Here is a 19,035-nt window from a genome sequence, read left to right on the forward strand (position 1 = left end):
CCGGCGGGTGACAGGGGGGAAAGTGCAGCAGACACACACAGCATACGCTGTAACCTCCTCAAAGATGGCGGCAATATCCTCCCACTGCTGTGATCTGGAAAGCCCAGGGGGCATGTCCAGTTCGCAGCAGAGATCTCTCCGTGTTAGAAAATAGGGTCGCAGCCCAACAATCAGAATCAATGCACAGAGGGCTGCCATAAATGAGGTAACTGTCATTACACACAGCAGATCCAAGATTGCGCCCCCGTGTTTCACTAAAAATAGAATGAAATAAAAACTAAATAAATAGTGAGTTTAATTTTGTATTAAAATTACTTGATTCCATAATCACTAGTAATACAAAAATAAAAAAATGCGACACCTTACCTTTAAGGGTTTATCGGGATTGTTGGCACACGATTGTTCAAACCAAGCTCAAGCATTCAGTGCACCCTTGCCATGGCCAAACAATTCAGTGCACCTTCCCATAAACTTGTTTTCCCTGTATCTCCACCCTTATCTGTCTCTATAAAGCCAGAGCTGTCAATCAAAGAAGAGGAGAGGCAGATATAGAGGGAAAACAAGTAGGTGGGCAGGTGCACTGAGCTGTTTGGCCATGGCAAGGGTGCACTAAGCCCCAGTGCTTGGTTTGAACAGTGATTCTTTGCTGACAGTCTCTCTAACAGACTGGGACCAGAGCTCACTCCCACTACAGCCAGCACCTTCTGCTAATGGTGCAAGATCAGCTCCTGAGCCCGAGCCACCAGTCTGTTGTAATATTGCACCATTATGTGGTGAGACCTTCCTGCCCAATGACATTTAGTTTGTTTCTTTTACACACAACTGTTATCCAACAAATATATGTAGCCGCAGTCTTTGTGCTTATGTGCATATCATATGTAATTTATGTTTTTGCTCCAGAAAGGATGGGGAAACCATGCGCTCAAAGTTTCCTGCTGATGCTCATAAAAACATGGCTGACTCAACTACAAAACTGCCAAACCACAACCCAACAATGCTCGTTACAGCAGAAAAGTAGCAAGATGTGAATTAAATTCAGACCGACTATTCTTACCTGCTCTTCTTAATGAGCCACGATACACCACCGTATCTTTAGGGGATTTTCCAGGACTATAACTTGCATGCGAAAATGCAAGGTCTTGCTTTATTTTACCATATACATGTAATGTTTCAGATCAACATGAACCTAAAATATGAGAGCCCCGAGGTGCGACAGTCGTGTGCAGCCCAAAACCAAGCACCACAAGCTCAAGCTCTCATTTGATCCCGCAGCTGGACGTTCTTCTCAAACACATACCGGTAGTTTGGGACCCTTCCCGTAGTCAGTCATTCGATATGCGCTTGCCCACTTTCTATTTTGGAGTTGGGCACAGATTCATCATTCGTGGGGGAGGGGTGGTGTTTATATCCCTTTATTTTGTCTTGTGCTTTTCTCTACTGTTGTTTGCACCAAAATTCTTCAAGATGGTGCATGTACTTCATGAATTATGCGCAAAATAAAAAATTGCTTTTTTTTTTGCAAGTTTCTAGACCAAAAAAAAACCTAAATTACTTACTGGTAATGGTTGTTTCCAGAGCCCATGACAGCACTACCAGCGAGAGAGGGACAATTACACAACACTACCACTAAACGGTGGATTAAAACACAAAGTGCTGAAAACAAGGAGGGGGGAGGGGAAATAATAGTACTGTCATCTGCTCTGGAAAAAAAAAAAATTACCAGTAAGCAATTTCAGTTTTCCCCTTCCCCCATTACAGCACCACCAGAGAGATTCCGATGGTTTCAATAGCACCTGGGAAGGGACCACCTCTTGTAGAGCCCTTCTGCCAAACGTTAAATCCACAGTGGAAGGCAAATTTAGTCTGTAGTGATTAAAAAAAGTGGAAGGAGAAGACCAGGTTGCCGCCTTACATATCGATAGGCACATCCGCTCTCTCCGCTCAGGAAGTCGCCACTGACCTGGTGGAATGTGCAGTTATAATAGCCAGTACTGGCTATTTCAGGCTAAATAGGCTACACTAATTGCCTCCCTCACCCATCTTGCTATGGTGCCTTTTGAGGCTGTAAGGCCCTTCCTAGACCCCTGAAAGCAAAGATTGACTCTTCCTCCAAGCTGTAGTTGACTCTATATACTGTACAAGGGATCTTAACATCCAGAGAATGGAGTGGCATAGAAGGAAGGAAGAACTATTTCTTGATAACTATGGAAGGGCCTAGCGACTTTAGGCAACTATGCAGAGTCTGTCTTTAGAACTACTTTATCATCCAGGATCTAGATGTATGGCGGATTGACTGATAGAGCCTGTAGATCACTAACCCTTCTAGCTGAAGTCACACCTAGCAAAAAGACCACCTCAAGAGTGAGATATTTAACCGAGGCCTAAGAAAGGGGTTCAAAGGGGGGACCCATTCGGGAATCTAGCATCAAATTCAGATCCCAGGGAGGAACCTTCAGGGAAACTATAGATTACCTGAAAATGACCTCTGACATGACCTTTGATCCAACGGTCTCCTGCCAGGCCATAGTAATAAAGGGCTCCCAAGGCTGATACCTGTACCTTCAGAGCACAGACTGCCAAGTCTATTTCCAACCCCCTCTGGAGCAACTTAAGAATGGGACCTAAAGGAAGCTTCCCACCTGGCCTCTCCCCCGAAGTAGAGAGGAATTTCTTCCAGATCCTACCATAAAAAGTTTGGTGGTTGTTGGCTTTCTGCTTCGTAGGAGAGTAGAAACTAGATTCTTGGAAAACTCCAGGCCTGCTAATAATTCCCTTTAAAAATTCCAGGCAGTCAAATGCAGGCCTGAAATCTGAGGGAGAAGTACTCAACCCTGGGAGAGAAGGTATGGAATTTCCGGCAGGATCCAAGAGTCTGACAAAGACAGCTTCCTCAGCCAAAAGACCCAAGGTGTTTTGGGCCAGAAAGAGGCAATCATTATCCTTGGCTGATTCTCCCGGATCTTCCTCAAAACTGCCAGTGTTAACATGAGAGGGGGGGGTTGCCTAAAGCAGCCCTGAGCTCCAAGAGTTCTGGAAGGAAACTACTTCCCACGGATTGGCACAGGGTTTTAGGGAACCAAACCTGTATACCTTTGTTTTCCTTGTTGGCAAAGAGATCTATTACCAGGGATCCTTAATGTACCACAATCTAGTGGAAGACGCCTGGGTTTAGGGACCATTCCCCTTCTTTCACTTGGTTCTGACTCCGCTGTAACATTCTCCACCCCCCTTATGTGCAGAGAGAGGAGAGATGGTTCTGTGCTAGGATAAAGAGGTCCTGGGCTGCATTCTGGGCGAAAGATCTCGTGCCCCCCTGATGGTTTAAATATGCCACTGATATCCTGTTGTCTGAGAGGATGCGAATGTGCTGACTATGAAGTACTGCAAGAAACTCCTCTAAGGCTCTTACAATTGCCCATAGTTCCCTTAGGTTGGAGGAGCATCGTCTTTCCTGGGAATTCCACCTCCCGTGGGCCATGTGTTCTATCAGGTGAGCTCCCCAACCTGATGCACTTTGGTCTGTAATAATTATATCTGTTATAGGTGTCGCTCAGGGAACACCTGCTGACAGATTTTGAATGTAACCACCACCTAAGAGAATCTAGCACCGGTAAGGAAAGTTCCATTCTTCCTTCTAAAAATCCTCCTAACCATCTCTGAGCTTCCAGCATCTCCCACTGTTGGACCAGAGATAAAAAAAAAACCCCAAAAACTGCCGGAATACACTACGTCAGGGACTCCAATAAGGACATGGCCTTTTTTGAAGGACATGACTGGATTTTTGATTGTGGAAGACACTAAAATTCATCTTTGATGGGAGTAGACACAATTGGGATTTTGAATTCAAGACCAGACCCAAAATGTGTCTTAACTGCTACAACCTCAACTTTTTTAGGTTCAATATCCAACCTAATTTGGTCAGAATATTGGTCACTGACAGGATCTGGGAACTGCAGTGCTCATCTAATGTTCTCACCATCAGGAAATTATCCAAAAACGGACTATCAGAATGTTCTCCTCGCGTACGTGGGCCATCATTTCTGATACTACTATGGTAAAAATCCTCAAAGCCATGAAATGGAAATGCCTTATTGATCCCCACATAGGAAGGGCTATCCAAAAGGTATTCTTGATGTAAGGCATGGATCGGAATATGGTAGTAGGCATCCTTGATGTCTAGCACCCTCATGTAGCAGTTCAGAAATAACCTCTTTATTGACAATCTTACAGACTCCATCTTGATGTGACGCTGAATTAGATATCTGTCTAGACCCTTCAAATGGCGCCTTAAGGACAATCGTTAGCTTGGTCTCTATTAGGATTTGGGAGGAATAGAATCCTTGTGCCCTCTTCCTGCTTGGGGGACTTCCACTTATACAGCCTTGGGAGCTAAATCTATCACTTTCCTCTGTAGCGAAAGTCCGCACTCCAACTTGCTGACTATTAATATTAGTGACCCTGGGGGGGAAGGGGGTTGTCGAATGGAACTCTAACCTGAGTCCCTCCTTTACAATCCCCAATATCCAGTCACTGGACAAGGTGTTCTTCCGTGCGTGGGGGAACAAAAAAAAAAAAAAAGGGAGAGCCTCCCCCCACTTGGACAGTGATATCATTGGAAGTCATTTTCCCCTCCGTGATGGGAAATCCGAACATGAACCCGTGGCGTCTCTTCTTCTTGTCTCTCCAGGCCTCCTGTTACTTTGGGAGCTTCCACTTGGCATAACGTCTTGAACTAGGTAGATGGAAAACTAGGAAAACCTGTCTTCCCATCGCCCTCCTTCTTCAAGATATTGTCGAGGGTCTTACCAAAAAGGAATTTCACCTCACAAGATATTGAGCACAACTTCGATTTTGCTTGGGAGTTGCCCAGCCAGCTCTTAAGCCGCAGTGCTCTTCTGGCACACTTGGATAATGACAGATTTTGCTGACAACTTCATAGTGTCTGCCGAGGAGTCAGCCAGGCGTAGGGTGGATAGGATCTTCAACTGCTTCTCGGTCTGTTGGAGCCACACCTTTAGGGATCTTGCCACACAGGTCCCAGCAATGGCCAGCCTTAATACCCCACTGATGTCTCCCATCAGCCTCTAAGGTAGCCATCCACTTTTCTATCCAGTTGGTCCTTGAGTCTACCTGTATCCTCAAAGAAGAGGGAAAATCTCTTTGCTGATTTTGCCACTGCCACATCAATTTTAGGACTCCTATCTCTGAGAGAAGCATCATCATCATCATCATCATCAAAGGGGTATTTCCTCTTGAACGATGAGGACAAGGTGGCCTTTCTTCCACTGCTCTTCTACCAGTTTCCTGGCCCTGTCATTGATCAGGAAGAAGTGCCACTTCTTTTGCTCCAGACGTCTAAACATGAGTTCCTCTAAGTATTCAGGTCCCTTGGTGTCCAGAGGCCCCATAGTAGACCATGACTGCCTTGACTAGGTGGTTGACCTCGGTTCCAGGCAAACATGGCCTGCCTCCTGGATCTTCATCTGACAATGAGGAAGAGGGAGATGAAGCCGAGTCAAAGGTCTCTTCGGAGTCTGTCCTGCTCCCTGGCCCTACTTTTCCCCTTCTTAACCTCTGACTGGGACATGCCTTTAAATGACTCTCGCTCTAATTATTGCGCTAAGGCTGAAAGCAAAGTTTAGGGTCTCCTCACAAATAGCTTTCGGAATGCAATTAAACGCAGAATTCCTTCTGTGCCCCAGATGATAATGGGGACTTAGAACACATTCCTTATTCTTTAATTTTGCAGTCTTCTTCCCAGATCTCTCCTATGGAATATGGGGGAAAAACATAAATAAATAAGGGGATCCCACAATTAGTGGGAATACATTGGGGATCACTTACCATTCCAAAGTTAATGGAGGTCCTGGATCTGGAGGCTGGATGGGCTCAGAGTTGATCCTTCCGGGAATCCCTGGATCTTTAGCTGGTCCTACTGCCACTCATACTGGAAGGGCTGTCACTGGTCTGGGATTAGTCAATCCTGCTGGTCCACCATAGCTGTACGAGGGCGTGCATGTGTTACTCCAGCCAGTGACTTTTATAGCAACCCCAGTCCTCTTACAGCATTCTAATGACAAGGCACGTAATGTTGCGGGCCCCGCGCATGTGCTGTGGAACTTCCGATCGCATAGTGCCTACGTCATACATCTGCAGCTGCCGGTACATGCTTCTGGATCTTTGCCCGGCACGCTCTAATGCAGGGCTAGCACATGGAGGCCATAGGTGTGTACGCAGGCTTGGGCTGCACCAGGCAGAGGATGCACCGACCCTGCAATGCCTGCGTCCGCCACCACAGGGGAACAGAGGCCATGGGGAGACGCATCTAAGGATGAGCTCTAGCACTACGACAGGTAAGCCATTCTTCCAGCCGCCACTTCAACCTTGGGATCCAAGCCGGCATCTTCACCGCTGCACTCCGCAGCCAGTTAGACAGGAAACCGAAATGTGGAAGAAAGTTGCGCCCTTTTATTTCAATGGGTTTCCGGTCCTAAGGTGGGTGGACCTCTCTCTCTCTTTGGTGATGCAGTCATGGAAGAAGGGAAAAGGTGCATTTTTTTGCAAAAATATCTAAAAGCTGGACTTTATCTAAAGTTCAGTTTGAACCTGGACTTGACCTGAACCCCAATGGAAGTCACTAATTGGGCCGTGCAGTTCTCTGCCCACATTCAGCTAGCCTTAAACAGATCAATTCCTGAGGAAGGTGGGCAGAATTTATTTTTTTGGTGCACACTACATCTGATAACTTTGTTTCCCCCAGTGCAAGCCACTGCACTGCACTGGGCTGAGTACTGTAATGTTCCCGTGAGTGGTGTTCATATGTAAAGCCCATGGACAGGGCCCACCACCAGGATTTTTTGGGCCCCATTGAGACTCTGCCCAGCTTCCGCCCAGCTTGCTCCCCCCTCCTCCCCCCCGCCGACTAACCTGGTCTCCAGTCCAGCACATGGCTAATTTGCATGCTCCACCCCTTCCCATGCAACTTATCCATCTATAGTAGTCAAAGCGACACTGCCGGGCCCTTCTGCTGCGGCTGTGACTGGGGCCCGGTGAAAAAGAGGGCCTGGACGATCGGGGCTTAATAAAGCTAAGTAATTACCCAGGCTTGGCCGGGCCCTCCCTCTTCACCGGGCCCCCTACATCAGTCATGGTTGTAATGTCCTGATATCACATATCCAAGGGTATGGCTGCCAAGCGTCTCTCATTAAGGCCAGAGTAACACTTGCGTATAACTCAGCAAGTCTCTCATCGGCATCACCCGACACAGCCCCACACTCTTGGACAGGAGCAGGTCAGCTGTATAGAAATACATGCAGCTGAGAAGCTCCTGTCCATAGTGTGTATGGCCGTCCTAGGTGTTGCCAATGCAAGACTCGCCGAGTCATACGCAAGTGCGATTCTGGTCTAAGACCATGTGCTCATGGGAGATCGTATCTGCGGACTTTTCTGCAGGTTCACGCAGCAACTCCTTGGAATCCACAGCTGCCCATTGCTGCGGCATTGTTGCGTTAAACCTACAGAAAGTGTCGATTTCGTGCGGAATTCCTGTGGAATTCCCTCCCTGTATCTTCATAGTGGAGGAGCGGGAAATCCGCATGAATAATGGACATGCAGTAACGTGGGGCTGCAGGACATCCGCAGCCGCAAATACCGCAGCATTGATACAGCACTCCCCAAATCCCATAGGATAACATGCGGAGTGTATGTACTAGCAAAACCCGCGGATGTATCTGAAAAACCTGCGGGTTTTCCACGGCAAAACCCGCGGTTACTTTCTCCCATGGGAACATGGACTAAGGCAACTATAGGTTTCCAGTAGAGGTAAGCCGAAAGCACTGACCTAGTCTTCAGATCAGGGTTGTGAGAAGCCATCCAATCATTTTTACAAGATATTTGTAAACCAAAATACCTGAACACAGCCCAAAATACTTGACTCCCCACCCCCCCATGAGCACCGCCGAAAAACATACCACAATAGAGTACAACATAAAAGTTAAATTAAACATTTATTCTCTTCCCACCCAATGAGATTCACAAAGTTGTCACAAAAGTATATCAACTCCGAAAGAAATTAAATTAAACCGAGTGATATACACAGATGAAATATACAATAAAACATTTAAGGGGAAAAAAAAAAAAATACAAAACGTTTATAATTTCCTTTTTTTTCTATAGGCATTAAGAAATATACACTACCAAATTTCAGTTTTATATACATATATTTTTTTTTTTTTTTTTTAAATCAGTTTACCCCCAAGGTGATTTAAACATCCTACAAGAAAAAAAAATCTTTTCCTGCTGTATTTATGAAAACCATAAAATGGGGCAAACTGGAGATTCCAAAGGAATCAATATAACCTTCTGGCAAACACCATTGATCAGTATACTTGCTAGAAAATATGATGGCTGCATGTTTTTATTATATATAGATAGATATATATATATATCTATATCTATATATTTCCTTTTTTATTTTGGACTATCCTAAAAAGTAAAAGCAATACAGTCTGACATGGTGCAAAATTTGCTCACGTAGAAACCAATGTTCTGTTGAATACTGAGAGTAAGGCCGGAGTCACACTTGCGCGAGTCTTGCGTTGCATCACCCGGCATGGACTCACACTCTCCTCACAGGAGCGGGTCGGTTGCATGCATCTCTATACAGCTGAGACGCTCCTGTCCGGAGTGTGTGTGGCCGTTCAGGGTGATGCAACGCGAGACTCACGCAAGATACACGCAAGTGTGACACCGGCCTAAAGGCAAAAAAATATTATTGATGGCTAAAATCAGTTCCAGAAGCTGATGCATTCAATAAGATCATGTACACATGTGGTGGATTTGTGCGATTGGTGAAATGTTCGGCAAAAATCAGCAGCTAAAGCAAGACCTACATTGGAAATAATCATTGTCCAGCCAACAGGAAAAAAAAAAAAAACCATTGCTGGACCCCTCCTCTCCACCGGAGCCAGAAATCTCATTCACATTAGTTGAACCTGTGGGCTCACACTTTATACCTCTAACGTGCGTAAATTCTGCCAGAACCTTTTGCCTTTGTGAATGCGGCCAGACAGTGGCATCATTACCTTCAGTATATGCATAGGCTTTTTCTAATATTCCTACGAGTGCTGAAAATAGAAAAATATAATCCAAATTTTACAGTCTTCTGAAATACTATAGGCGCTTTATATATTTTTTTATATACAAATTAAAATCTTATATCCACACAGTTACTCAGTTTTCCTTTTTTGTTTTCAATCTAGAAGACATCGTCAAATTGAACTACAAGAACCAGAGATCAACGGGAGTCAGATTATACGTCTTGAACATGAGTGACAGTATTTAAAGAGCTAAAACTCAACTAACAAGATTCAACCTTAGTGCACCCAAATTGTGGTCTACAGGACAACTACATCACTCACATGGGTGGTCTGGGCCACTGATGCAGCGGGAACGGATTTTACGCCATCCTGTATTGCTCTGCATTGACGTGGACTCTGGCTCCGATGAAGGAGTGCTCACACTTAGCCCTTATGTAAATTGCCCTCTTTTGACCAAATTTTCCTTCCTGATTCATTTCATCAAGGGCCTTATCTTGATGATCTCGTGATTACTGGAAGATGTGATTCCCCCTATGGTCTGGGAAATTGCCATCACACAGTTTAATGGTCGTATTGTGCCTCTAAAACGGGAAAGAGGTAAGAGTTCCCCTATAGTCCGGGGGACTAAGCTGCGCGGACGCCTCCATACGCTTTTAGACAATTCTCCGCTGTTTGGAGTAGACACCCTTGCCATGGTCAAGCCATTATATTACCAGGTTCTCTATTTCACCACCACTTTACATGTAGCTGAAAGCAATTATTAAAATCCCAAAACACAATTATCTCCCATTCATAGGATAGGTGATAAATCTCTATGGACAGTAGCGGTCATGCTGCTGCAGTCAGCATTTGCAGAGGAGCAATGTGGGATTAGGACTCCACGTTATTAGCGGGGGTCCCAGCACTCTGACATTTTACATTACCTGGTTATGCCATTTTATTTGTTGGGGGTGAGAGCGGATGAAGGGAAAACACTTTAAAAAGCAATTATTCACTTTTGTGGACTTTTTTTGCTTACTTAGATATATGTATTTTTTTGGGGGGGGGCAGGGGGAGAATTTTGCACTGTTTGCCCTCTACATACAGCCTCCGTAGTGCACAGTCTATGGCCGCCTGCAGAATGAATTTGTCTGAAAATTAGTCATTCTGATGGTTCAGTAGATAAGTTCCTATTTTTTTTTTTCCAGCTGATGTAGGACCATAGACCGCATCAAAATGGATGTGCAGGGAAGCAAAATGTCTATATAAGACAAATGGTGCAACTCCTAAAGGAAACCAAACTGCAAAGAAGTGATTTTTGTCCAAGTATTAAAAACAAAAAAAGCCCTAAAATTTGTCTCCGAGTTCCCCTTTAAGACCGGTTTCATGTTTGTGAAAGACTGCTTAAATCGCAGTATCCGGCCCACATGCACTTAGCTCAACTTAAAGGATAGAGTGGTAGGACCCCATAAATATTGGGCATATGAAATGTGATTTACCAAGGCTGCAGTATATTTGTAGTTACTACACCGGTCTCCATATGTGCAATGGATCAATTGACTAAAAACCACATCCAACCACCTGAATGTCTTTAGCACTAGAATAACAGTCAGTAACCAAAGTTATGGCTCATAAGTCCTAGAAGTAGAGAGAAAATTAAGCTCCTTTGAGAACAAGGGTCATTAAAATTGCCCTTAAAAAGAAAAGTGGTGGGATTATTGTTTACTGCTCGGGGGACCAGCCATTGCAGCAGTCTAGCAGCGGAGGCCGAACTTGCACTGTGCTTACAAGCTCTTTCCATTACAGCTAGTAAGCGCTGCTCTGACCGCTTGGAGTGTGGTTAATTCCCAAACCATCCATTTTCAGTAGCACGTTTGCAGGGGCAAAGCTGACTGCATGCAGCACCGCTGAGCACATAACTAAGTCGGGAGGCAGGGCAGTGGCGTCATCCTAGAAAAAATAAAATGAGACAACCCCTTTAACAGTCAGCAGCACTTGAAAGAAGCTGAGAATTGGGACTGCAAATCGTTCAATAAGTGGACGTCGCTCACACTGACTGAAGAGATAGTGTGCACAAAAATCATAATTAGGAATTATAGAACCAAACCATAGGTTAGTCTATATCCCCTCACTATGGCTGTGCATGCAGTTTGGTTTGAATTCAAGCATTTGGATCTAAAAAGGGCATTCAAACACTCGGAGGGGGTAGTACTTTATGGTGCTGATGGGAAGAAACCTAAAGTAGTTATAAAGACTCACGCTCTAGAGGACCTGTCACTCAGATAATCAACAGCCCCATCAAAATCACTCTCTGGACCCTTTTACAAAAAAGGAACATGTGACACAAAAGGCAAGCCACCGGCCAATTCTGCGCATGGTTTGAAAATAAATGAAGACTTTAGGACATCCGGCCTAAGTCTCAGTCATCAGCGAAAGTCGGGCGCTACTGCAACTACTAAAGAAAAAGAAATGCAACGATGACCGCGCAGCAAGGTCGCAATCAGCAGCTCTGTTCTCTTACACGTGCCCCCGTCATGTGTGCGTCCAGTCAGCCCAATACTGAGCGACCATCCTCACTAACCCTCCCCAATCTGTGCTGGTGCGGGGGATCTGGCAACAGATAGACCCTTTCCCCCAAGTACCATGATTATCATAGAAAATCTTTCAGCCATTACACGTTTCTATACAGAGGATTTTGTGAGTGGTGCTTATAAAAAATGGCCAGATTAAAGCTTGTCCAACGCAGTATTTTTATATGTAGTGTTTCAATGTCCCAACCTTTTTCTAGATATCAGTGAATGAATACTAGTCTTGTATTTGTCTAAAAGAATACTTTTTGGTAACTGTCTTTTAGGGCTTGCTGCAAGATAATTCTTTCCAGCCCCTTAAAGGGAAACTGTCAGCAGGATTTTGCCACCTCATCCAAGAGCAGCATGATATAGGCAAAGAGATCCCGAATTCAACGATGTATCACTTAGGTTACTGGGTGCAGCTGTTTTTAGGTTTTGCATGTAGCAAAGCTGGGAGAGCTGCCCCCACCCACACCAGGATTTCCCTGTACATTTCCACAGACAGAAGCTACTAATCACAGGAGGTGGCGTTTGACAATTCAGTGCTGCTGAGAGCCACTAATGATAAAGGTAAGAGGCTTAAGCCAACATTGCAGTTCAACAAAAAAAGAATAAAACACACAGGACTGAAGTGTCGGTTTTAACTCTTCCAGCATGATTTCTTCGGATTACATATCAGAAACCTGCTGACAGAGTCCCTTTAATAACCTCTCCTCTGTGTGATGATGCCTATAGTAGCAATTCTTAGGCCAAGCACACCCTACCAGGAGCTTTACTGACATACTGAAATGTTCCTATAGTTATCCACCAGATGAAGGAAAGCAACGTGTTTCCATATGGTCTTATAGCTGCACTATGACTGCTACTGCGAAGAAATACATTATTCAGTACACTTTTCTTTTTGAACAATGGGTCCCCTATGACAGACAAATGTCTAGACATGCATCAAAAGCGTGGTCACTGTTGGGCACACACCCCCTGCATATGCCCAACGGTGGGCACAAACACTGTTTAGCCTTAAAAGCACCATTTAGGAATAAATATAAACATATTTTGGATAGTTCCTAACAAAAGTATTTTGTTTTATATTTTTATAGTAAATATACTTTATGCTCATTACTGTTGAACAAAAAAAACAACCAATTCATATACAGTATAACACTTTTTGTTCAACAGTAATAAACATAAAAAAGTACATATGTACTTTATGCTTATTACTGTTGAACAATAAAAATAAAAATTAATATATATTTGCTTTTTGCAGGATAAGCTGACATTTTGGCATACGACTATTGGGGTTTCTTGAGGCGTTTTTTTTGAGGCAGTAAGAAAAGAAAAAAAAAAAAAAGAAGAAGAAAGCAATTTTGGCTTTGCTTTTAATTAAAAAAACATTTTTGGGAGTAAATATTTTGGTAAACAGTTTGGGCCGTTCTGAGCGCTTTAATACCACTTTTGTACTTTTTATTCTTATATTTAAAAGAAACAAAAAAAATTAACAGAACAAACTAGATTTTTTTACATTTTGTTTAATTTTATTATTTTTTTGTTTTTTAGACCCATCAGTAAATAGGCAACTACTTAATTACTTCAATACAGTGCTACACCTCTGTCAGCACTTTCCCATTATAAAGGGCCCTGCTGTTGTAGCAACCCATCAGCAGACCGTGGTCACATGGGTAACAGGGTGCATTTTCACCACACAATTTAAGGGCCAACTTGAAGGGGTTAAACTCTCAGGATGGGTCGGCAGGGGCAGGGTCGGCAGGGGCAGGGTCGGCAGGGGCAGGGGCAGGGTCGGCAGGGGCAGGGGCAGGGTCGGCAGGGGCAGGAGCAGGGTCGGCAGGAGCAGGGTCGGCAGGGGCAGGGTCGGCAGGGGCAGGAGCAGGGTCGGCAGGGGCAGGAGCAGGGTCGGCAGGGGCAGGAGCAGGGTCGGCAGGGGCAGGAGCAGGGTCGGCAGGGGCAGGGGCAGGGTCGGCAGGGGCAGGGGCAGGGTCGGCAGGGGCAGGAGCAGGGTCGGCAGGGGCAGGAGCAGGGTCGGCAGGGGCAGGAGCAGGGTCGGCAGGGGCAGGAGCAGGGTCGGCAGGGGCAGGAGCAGGGTCGGCAGGGGCAGGAGCAGGGTCGGCAGGGGCAGGAGCAAGCATTCGTCAGCAATAGGCGTGTTTGTTGCTGAGAAAGTTCTACGAGGAACATTATATAAAATTTTCTTTTTTTAGGGGGTGTGGGAGGAATTTTTGTTACTTTAGTATATGAAGACAAAACACAAATCCACTGCATTAGAGCAAAAATACTTACAGGACGTTTCTTATATAGAAACCTATTAAAGCTCTGGAATCTCCGAAACCTACTTATGTGAAAGAGCCCTATGAAGGCGCACACTACAGACGTGTAAATAATTTTGATGGCTGTGATGTTAATAGCAGCCATCCAGTGAGGTTGGAGAATGGCAGAAACTTGGCTGTGAATGGGAGGGTTAGAAGTCGGCTTCATTTTTACAAGGGGTTTACAGCGCCTTAAACGTTTTACCTGGTCTAAAAGGTTTGACAGATTAAAAAGTATAAAAAAAACCCCCCACAAATATAAAAGAATTCAAGAAAGGAGGTCATAAATTATTTTCATGAAACCATTTGGACCTCTAGTGTTGTTGCATATGGTTGTTACAGTGAACTTAACGCAATCTACTAGAAACACGACCACACGTGTACATTGTAACACCACAAGATATCTAATACTTACCCAGTGCACAGGGGTCATCCACACATACACGTAATCACATGCCTGTTTTATTCTCGGCATTTAGCTGACATTCGAAAAGTTATAAAAAAACACAAACTAGCTTGTGCCATCTTCAATGGCCACCATGCGTCTTATGGCACTCTCACTTCTGACACGGTCAATCATTTGATTGTGGGGGTTAATGGGAGTTGGATTCCTATTAATCTGATCGTACCGACTTCTGCTAAGCACAGCTCATTAATATTAAAGTCCTGAACAGATGTACGTATGCTTTAATCCTGGATATTTAATCAGGAAGTTTGTGGAACCTCAGGCCACTGGTGTAAGCTGGCATTTCAGACAAAACATACTTCGAAAAGCCGGTCGGGGATTCTTTACACCAGAGTTCCTCAACTCCAGTCCTCAAGGTCCACCAACAGGACATGTTTTCAGGATTTCCTTAGTATGGCCCGGGTCAGTTTAATCACCTGCACAGGTGAGGCTTCCAACACCTGGGAAATACTAAGGAAACACGGAAAACATGCCCTGTTGATGGGCCTCGAGTTGAGGAACCAATTTTGGTGGTGCTTTACACCACTAAAATTGTTCAGGCTTTGCCACGGTCTGCCCACTTTAGCGGAGTTTGCAGAAACTAGTGTAAACACACCAAAACGTGGTACATTTCTCCAAGGATTGTAAACATTTTTAAGTGTTTCACTCCAAACAAAAAACTTATGTCCCAGCTGGCAAGACTCAGGCAGATGGCTTTTCTAGGACTGGTCTATCCCCATGTGACTGCATAAAGAACGACCTGTCAGTCAAGGGAAACCAAGTTGCGAGTGGCCTCAGACTAGTCAGCTGGTATATGTAGAAAGGCCGGCAAGGAACCAAGTAGATTTTCTCTGGAAAGCCAAAGGGTAAAGCATTCAGATCTATACCGCCATGCATCAATCAGATGGCAGGTTCACTTCTATTACCTGAAGCTACCGTACAAGTCAGCAGCATCTGTCAATTTCCGAGAGGGGTGATTATCCAAAGCTCTGTTCACAATTGATTGGTACTTTCCATTTTACCAGGATACAAGCGACTGGTGTGGAAATTCAGTATTAAACAAAATTAGAAGTGAGAACAAAGTCTTAGAAACCAACGCTTAGGGCAGTTTCACACATCCAGCTTTTCACCAGATCCGGTGCGCTCCAGTACAGAGTGATACAGTACAATGGCAGCGCGGCAACTTCCGGGTCACATGCTCCGGTCACATGACAGCATGTGACCAGCACTTATCGCGATGCCATTGTACTGTATACACTGTACTGAAGTGCACCGGATCTGGCGAAAAGCTGGATGTGTGAAACTAGCCAAAGACTATGTGCACGCGTAGCAGATTTCCTGCGTATTTTTCTTTCTTGCAGAAAGGTTTGCGAATCCTGAAGTGCTGTGCCCTTTCCCTTGCAGAAAAAAGCAGCATGTCAATTCGTTTGTTTTTTTTCCTGATTTTTCCCTATCTCAATAGATAAAAAAACCTGGGAAAAAAAAAAATGCATAAACGCAGCAAAACTGCTCAGCAGTTTTTTCCTTCCGAGATGTGCTGTGTGCACAGCCTAAAACGTTTTTTTTTTACTTATTTAGCACATCAGGATTTTATCACACCATCCTAAAATGGTTAAACCACTGCATACCTGCCAACAAACCCCTTTTTCACAGGACTGTGCAGCAAATCAGACTGCAAAAGAGGTGGTGCACATGGATCTTTATTTTTGAAGGCTGTGCTTGGGGGACACGCATGGATTGGGAGGGGGGTCAAATGTCCCACAATTTAGCACTCAAATGTTGGTAGGTATGCATCAGCAATGCTTAGTTGCCTCCCGCACCGTAGCCCCATGTCCGTACACTTCATTGTTCCTCATTCGTTCAATAGTAACACAGACAGAGGAAAAAAATGAATGACAGGAAAGCATTTATGACTGTCAAATTAACAAAAAAAAAAATTAAAAAAATTGCGTTACATTCTTTCTACAGTCAGGCCGTCCGCCCGCCTTCCAATTTGCCATTATTTAAATATATAATATATAAAAATAAATAAATAAATGACAATGGGCAACAGTGAGTAGAAATGATTGCTTCTGGGTGACCAACGTAATCTCAATGCAGATGGACATCTTCTCCTAAACTAATCTTTTTTTTGTAAAGATTTCTGTAAAAAAGCATTTGCACGGTTACAAAAGTGCATTAATTTCTCTTTTTATATAGTGTGGTATGCACAATAAAATGGTAGATTATCCAAAATGATAAAAAAAAAAATCCTCATGCAGAAATAAAGTTCCCAAATAAAGGGGATTTCTGCAAATTGCACCCCTGTTTTTGAAATGTACGTTTTGCATTGTTCTTTTATTCCTATGAAGTCCTATAAACCAGCACACTGGTGCCAATCAAGAAGTGCAAATAATCATTTTAGCTCCCTACATTTTATCAAATGAGCAGCCATTTTTTTTTTTATATATATAGATTTTTTTCCGTTTTTTTTTTTTTCTGTTTTAACTGTTCATGATCCATTTCTGTGGTCAACTGAAGAAAAAAAAGAAGAAAAAAAAAAAAAAAGTTAACAAGAAACCGACTCAAAAGTTCGTAAGCTTCCAGTACAGTCATGAAGTGACGTAGCGGCACAACAAGGAAGGTTACACAAGTCCCGCTCTGATGGCTATCTACACAGGTCCGTCTCCCTCTTGTGCTTGCGTTTTTTGCTCTGGTACTGCTGGTGCTGTGCTTTGCTGCTCGGTAGATGCCGGCTCGGCAGGGATGTGCCTTGGCTTGAGTTGGATTGGCTCTGGAAACCTTTGCTGGAGGACACTGTACGGAACAGTCTGGCTGTGCCATGCTGCAAGGAATTGTAGAGCAGAAATGTATTAGGCCAAGCAAGTGATCAAATGCAGGTAATCATACAAGAGCGATACTGATCTACAGCAGCAGCTGATGTGCCCCCAATGCCGGACTGCTCAGGTATGGCCGCCGGGGGCCACAAGCTGCTCTCAGTGGGTAAAATCTTCTCTACACATTACATGTACATAAAGACACATTGCAAGAGAATTAGCAAAACTGTTCACCCTATAGGTCCGCTGCGATATAGCAGTAATACCTTGACTTACTTACAAGTGTTATTAATTCTGTGGCCAAGCTCTTAACGCAATTTGATTTGTCAAATTGAAATGAAGGGAATTTTGTTTACTTACCGTAAATTCCTTTTCTTCTAGCTCCAATTGGGAGACCCAGACAATTGGGTGTATAGCTACTGCCTCCAGAGGCCACAAAGTATTACACTAAAAGTGTAAAGCCCCTCCCCTTCTGCCTATACACCCCCCGTGTCTCACGGGCTCCTCAGTTTTGGTGCAAAAGCAAGAAGGAGGAAAAAATTATAAATTGGTTTAAAGTAAATTCAATCCGAAGGAATATCGGAGAACTGAAACCATTCAACATGAACAACATGTGTACACCAAAAAACAGGGGCGGGTGCTGGGTCTCCCAATTGGAGCTAGAAGAAAAGGAATTTACGGTAAGTAAACAAAATTCCCTTCTTTGTCGCTCCATTGGGAGACCCAGACAATTGGGACGTCCAAAAGCAGTCCCTGGGTGGGTAAATAATACCTCATAATAGAGCCGTAACGGCTCCGTCCTACAGGTGGGCAACCGCCGCCTGAAGGACTCGCCGACCTAGGCTGGCATCTGCCGAAGCATAGGTATGCACCTGATAGTGTTTCGTGAAAGTGTGCAGGCTCGACCAGGTAGCTGCCTGACACACCTGCTGAGCCGCAGCCTGGTGCCTCAAAGCCCAGGACGCTCCCACGGCCCTGGTAGAATGGGCCTTCAGCCCTGAGGGAACCGGAAGCCCCGAGGAACGATAAGCTTCGAGAATTGGTTCCTTGATCCACCGAGCCAGGGTTGATTTGGAAGCTTGTGACCCTTTACGCTGGCCAGCGACAAGGACAAAGAGTGCATCCGAGCGGCGCAGGGGCGCCGTACGAGAAATGTAGAATCTGAGTGCTCTCACCAGATCTAACAAGTGCAAATCCTTTTCACATTGGTGAACTGGATGAGGACAAAAAGAGGGTAAGGAGATATCCTGATTGAGATGAAAGGTGGATACCACCTTAGGGAGAAATTCCGGAACCGGACGCAGAACCACCTTGTCCTGGTGAAACACCAAAGGGTTGATTTGGAAGCTTGTGTCCCTTTACGCTGCATATATATCTATATATATAATTGCCTTATTCTGTCTGTCTGTCTGTCTATCTGTCTGTCTATCTGTCATGCTCCGAAATTGTGTCCTTACGGTGACACAAAGCTGATTGGCCGCTGGGCTCGCCATGGCCCCGCCCCCCCACACGGATTGGCCTCTCGCCCCGGCTCTCTGCAGGCCCCGCCCCCCTCACGCAATGCACGCTCGCTGTGGCCCAACTGACACGGGGCTCCGATTCCCAGGTGAGTACACACACATCAGATCACACTCACTCTCACACACACCTCACACATCACATCCACACACTCACAACATGCTGGGATATCGCTTGCTTCTACACCGGCTCCGTCAGGATCCCGGCAGCGCCACACATAACCTTGCGATGCTGGGATCTTAACGGAGGCCGTGAAAGCTGGTAACCATTATACACATCGGGTAACTAAGG

At 44.8% G+C, this 19,035-nt stretch overlaps 2 protein-coding genes and 1 long non-coding RNA gene across 6 annotated transcripts in view; 1 reads left to right on the forward strand and 2 right to left on the reverse strand.

Annotated features, from left to right (window-relative positions):
• The window catches only part of ADCY7 (adenylate cyclase 7), a 225,804-nt gene extending 224,556 nt beyond the window's left edge, over positions 1-1,248 (reverse strand). For 2 of the 3 annotated variants that reach the window (XM_075325745.1, XM_075325741.1), the window contains exon 1: positions 1,055-1,248. The gene's annotated coding sequence lies outside the window, so the exon portion shown is untranslated. Of the gene's footprint in view, positions 1-366; positions 406-1,054 lie in introns of those variants that run through there. The other variant, XM_075325742.1, reaches the window with a different exon arrangement.
• The window catches only part of LOC142254614 (uncharacterized), a 116,951-nt gene extending 106,815 nt beyond the window's left edge, over positions 1-10,136 (forward strand). Inside the window, exon 3 of the long non-coding RNA XR_012727275.1 lies at positions 9,261-10,136. This is a non-coding gene — a long non-coding RNA (uncharacterized LOC142254614). The remainder of the gene's footprint in view (positions 1-9,260) is intronic.
• Positions 7,988-19,035, reverse strand: part of TENT4B (terminal nucleotidyltransferase 4B) — a 114,695-nt gene continuing 103,647 nt past the window's right edge. For both annotated transcript variants that reach the window (XM_075325748.1, XM_075325750.1), the window contains exon 12: positions 7,988-17,234. In XM_075325748.1, coding sequence (XP_075181863.1) covers positions 17,058-17,234 — 177 coding nt within the window. In that variant the 3' untranslated portion in view covers positions 7,988-17,057. The remainder of the gene's footprint in view (positions 17,235-19,035) is intronic.

Source organism: Anomaloglossus baeobatrachus, chromosome 10, assembly GCF_048569485.1.
Source record: "Anomaloglossus baeobatrachus isolate aAnoBae1 chromosome 10, aAnoBae1.hap1, whole genome shotgun sequence".
NCBI classification, from domain to species: Eukaryota; Metazoa; Chordata; class Amphibia; order Anura; family Aromobatidae; genus Anomaloglossus; species Anomaloglossus baeobatrachus.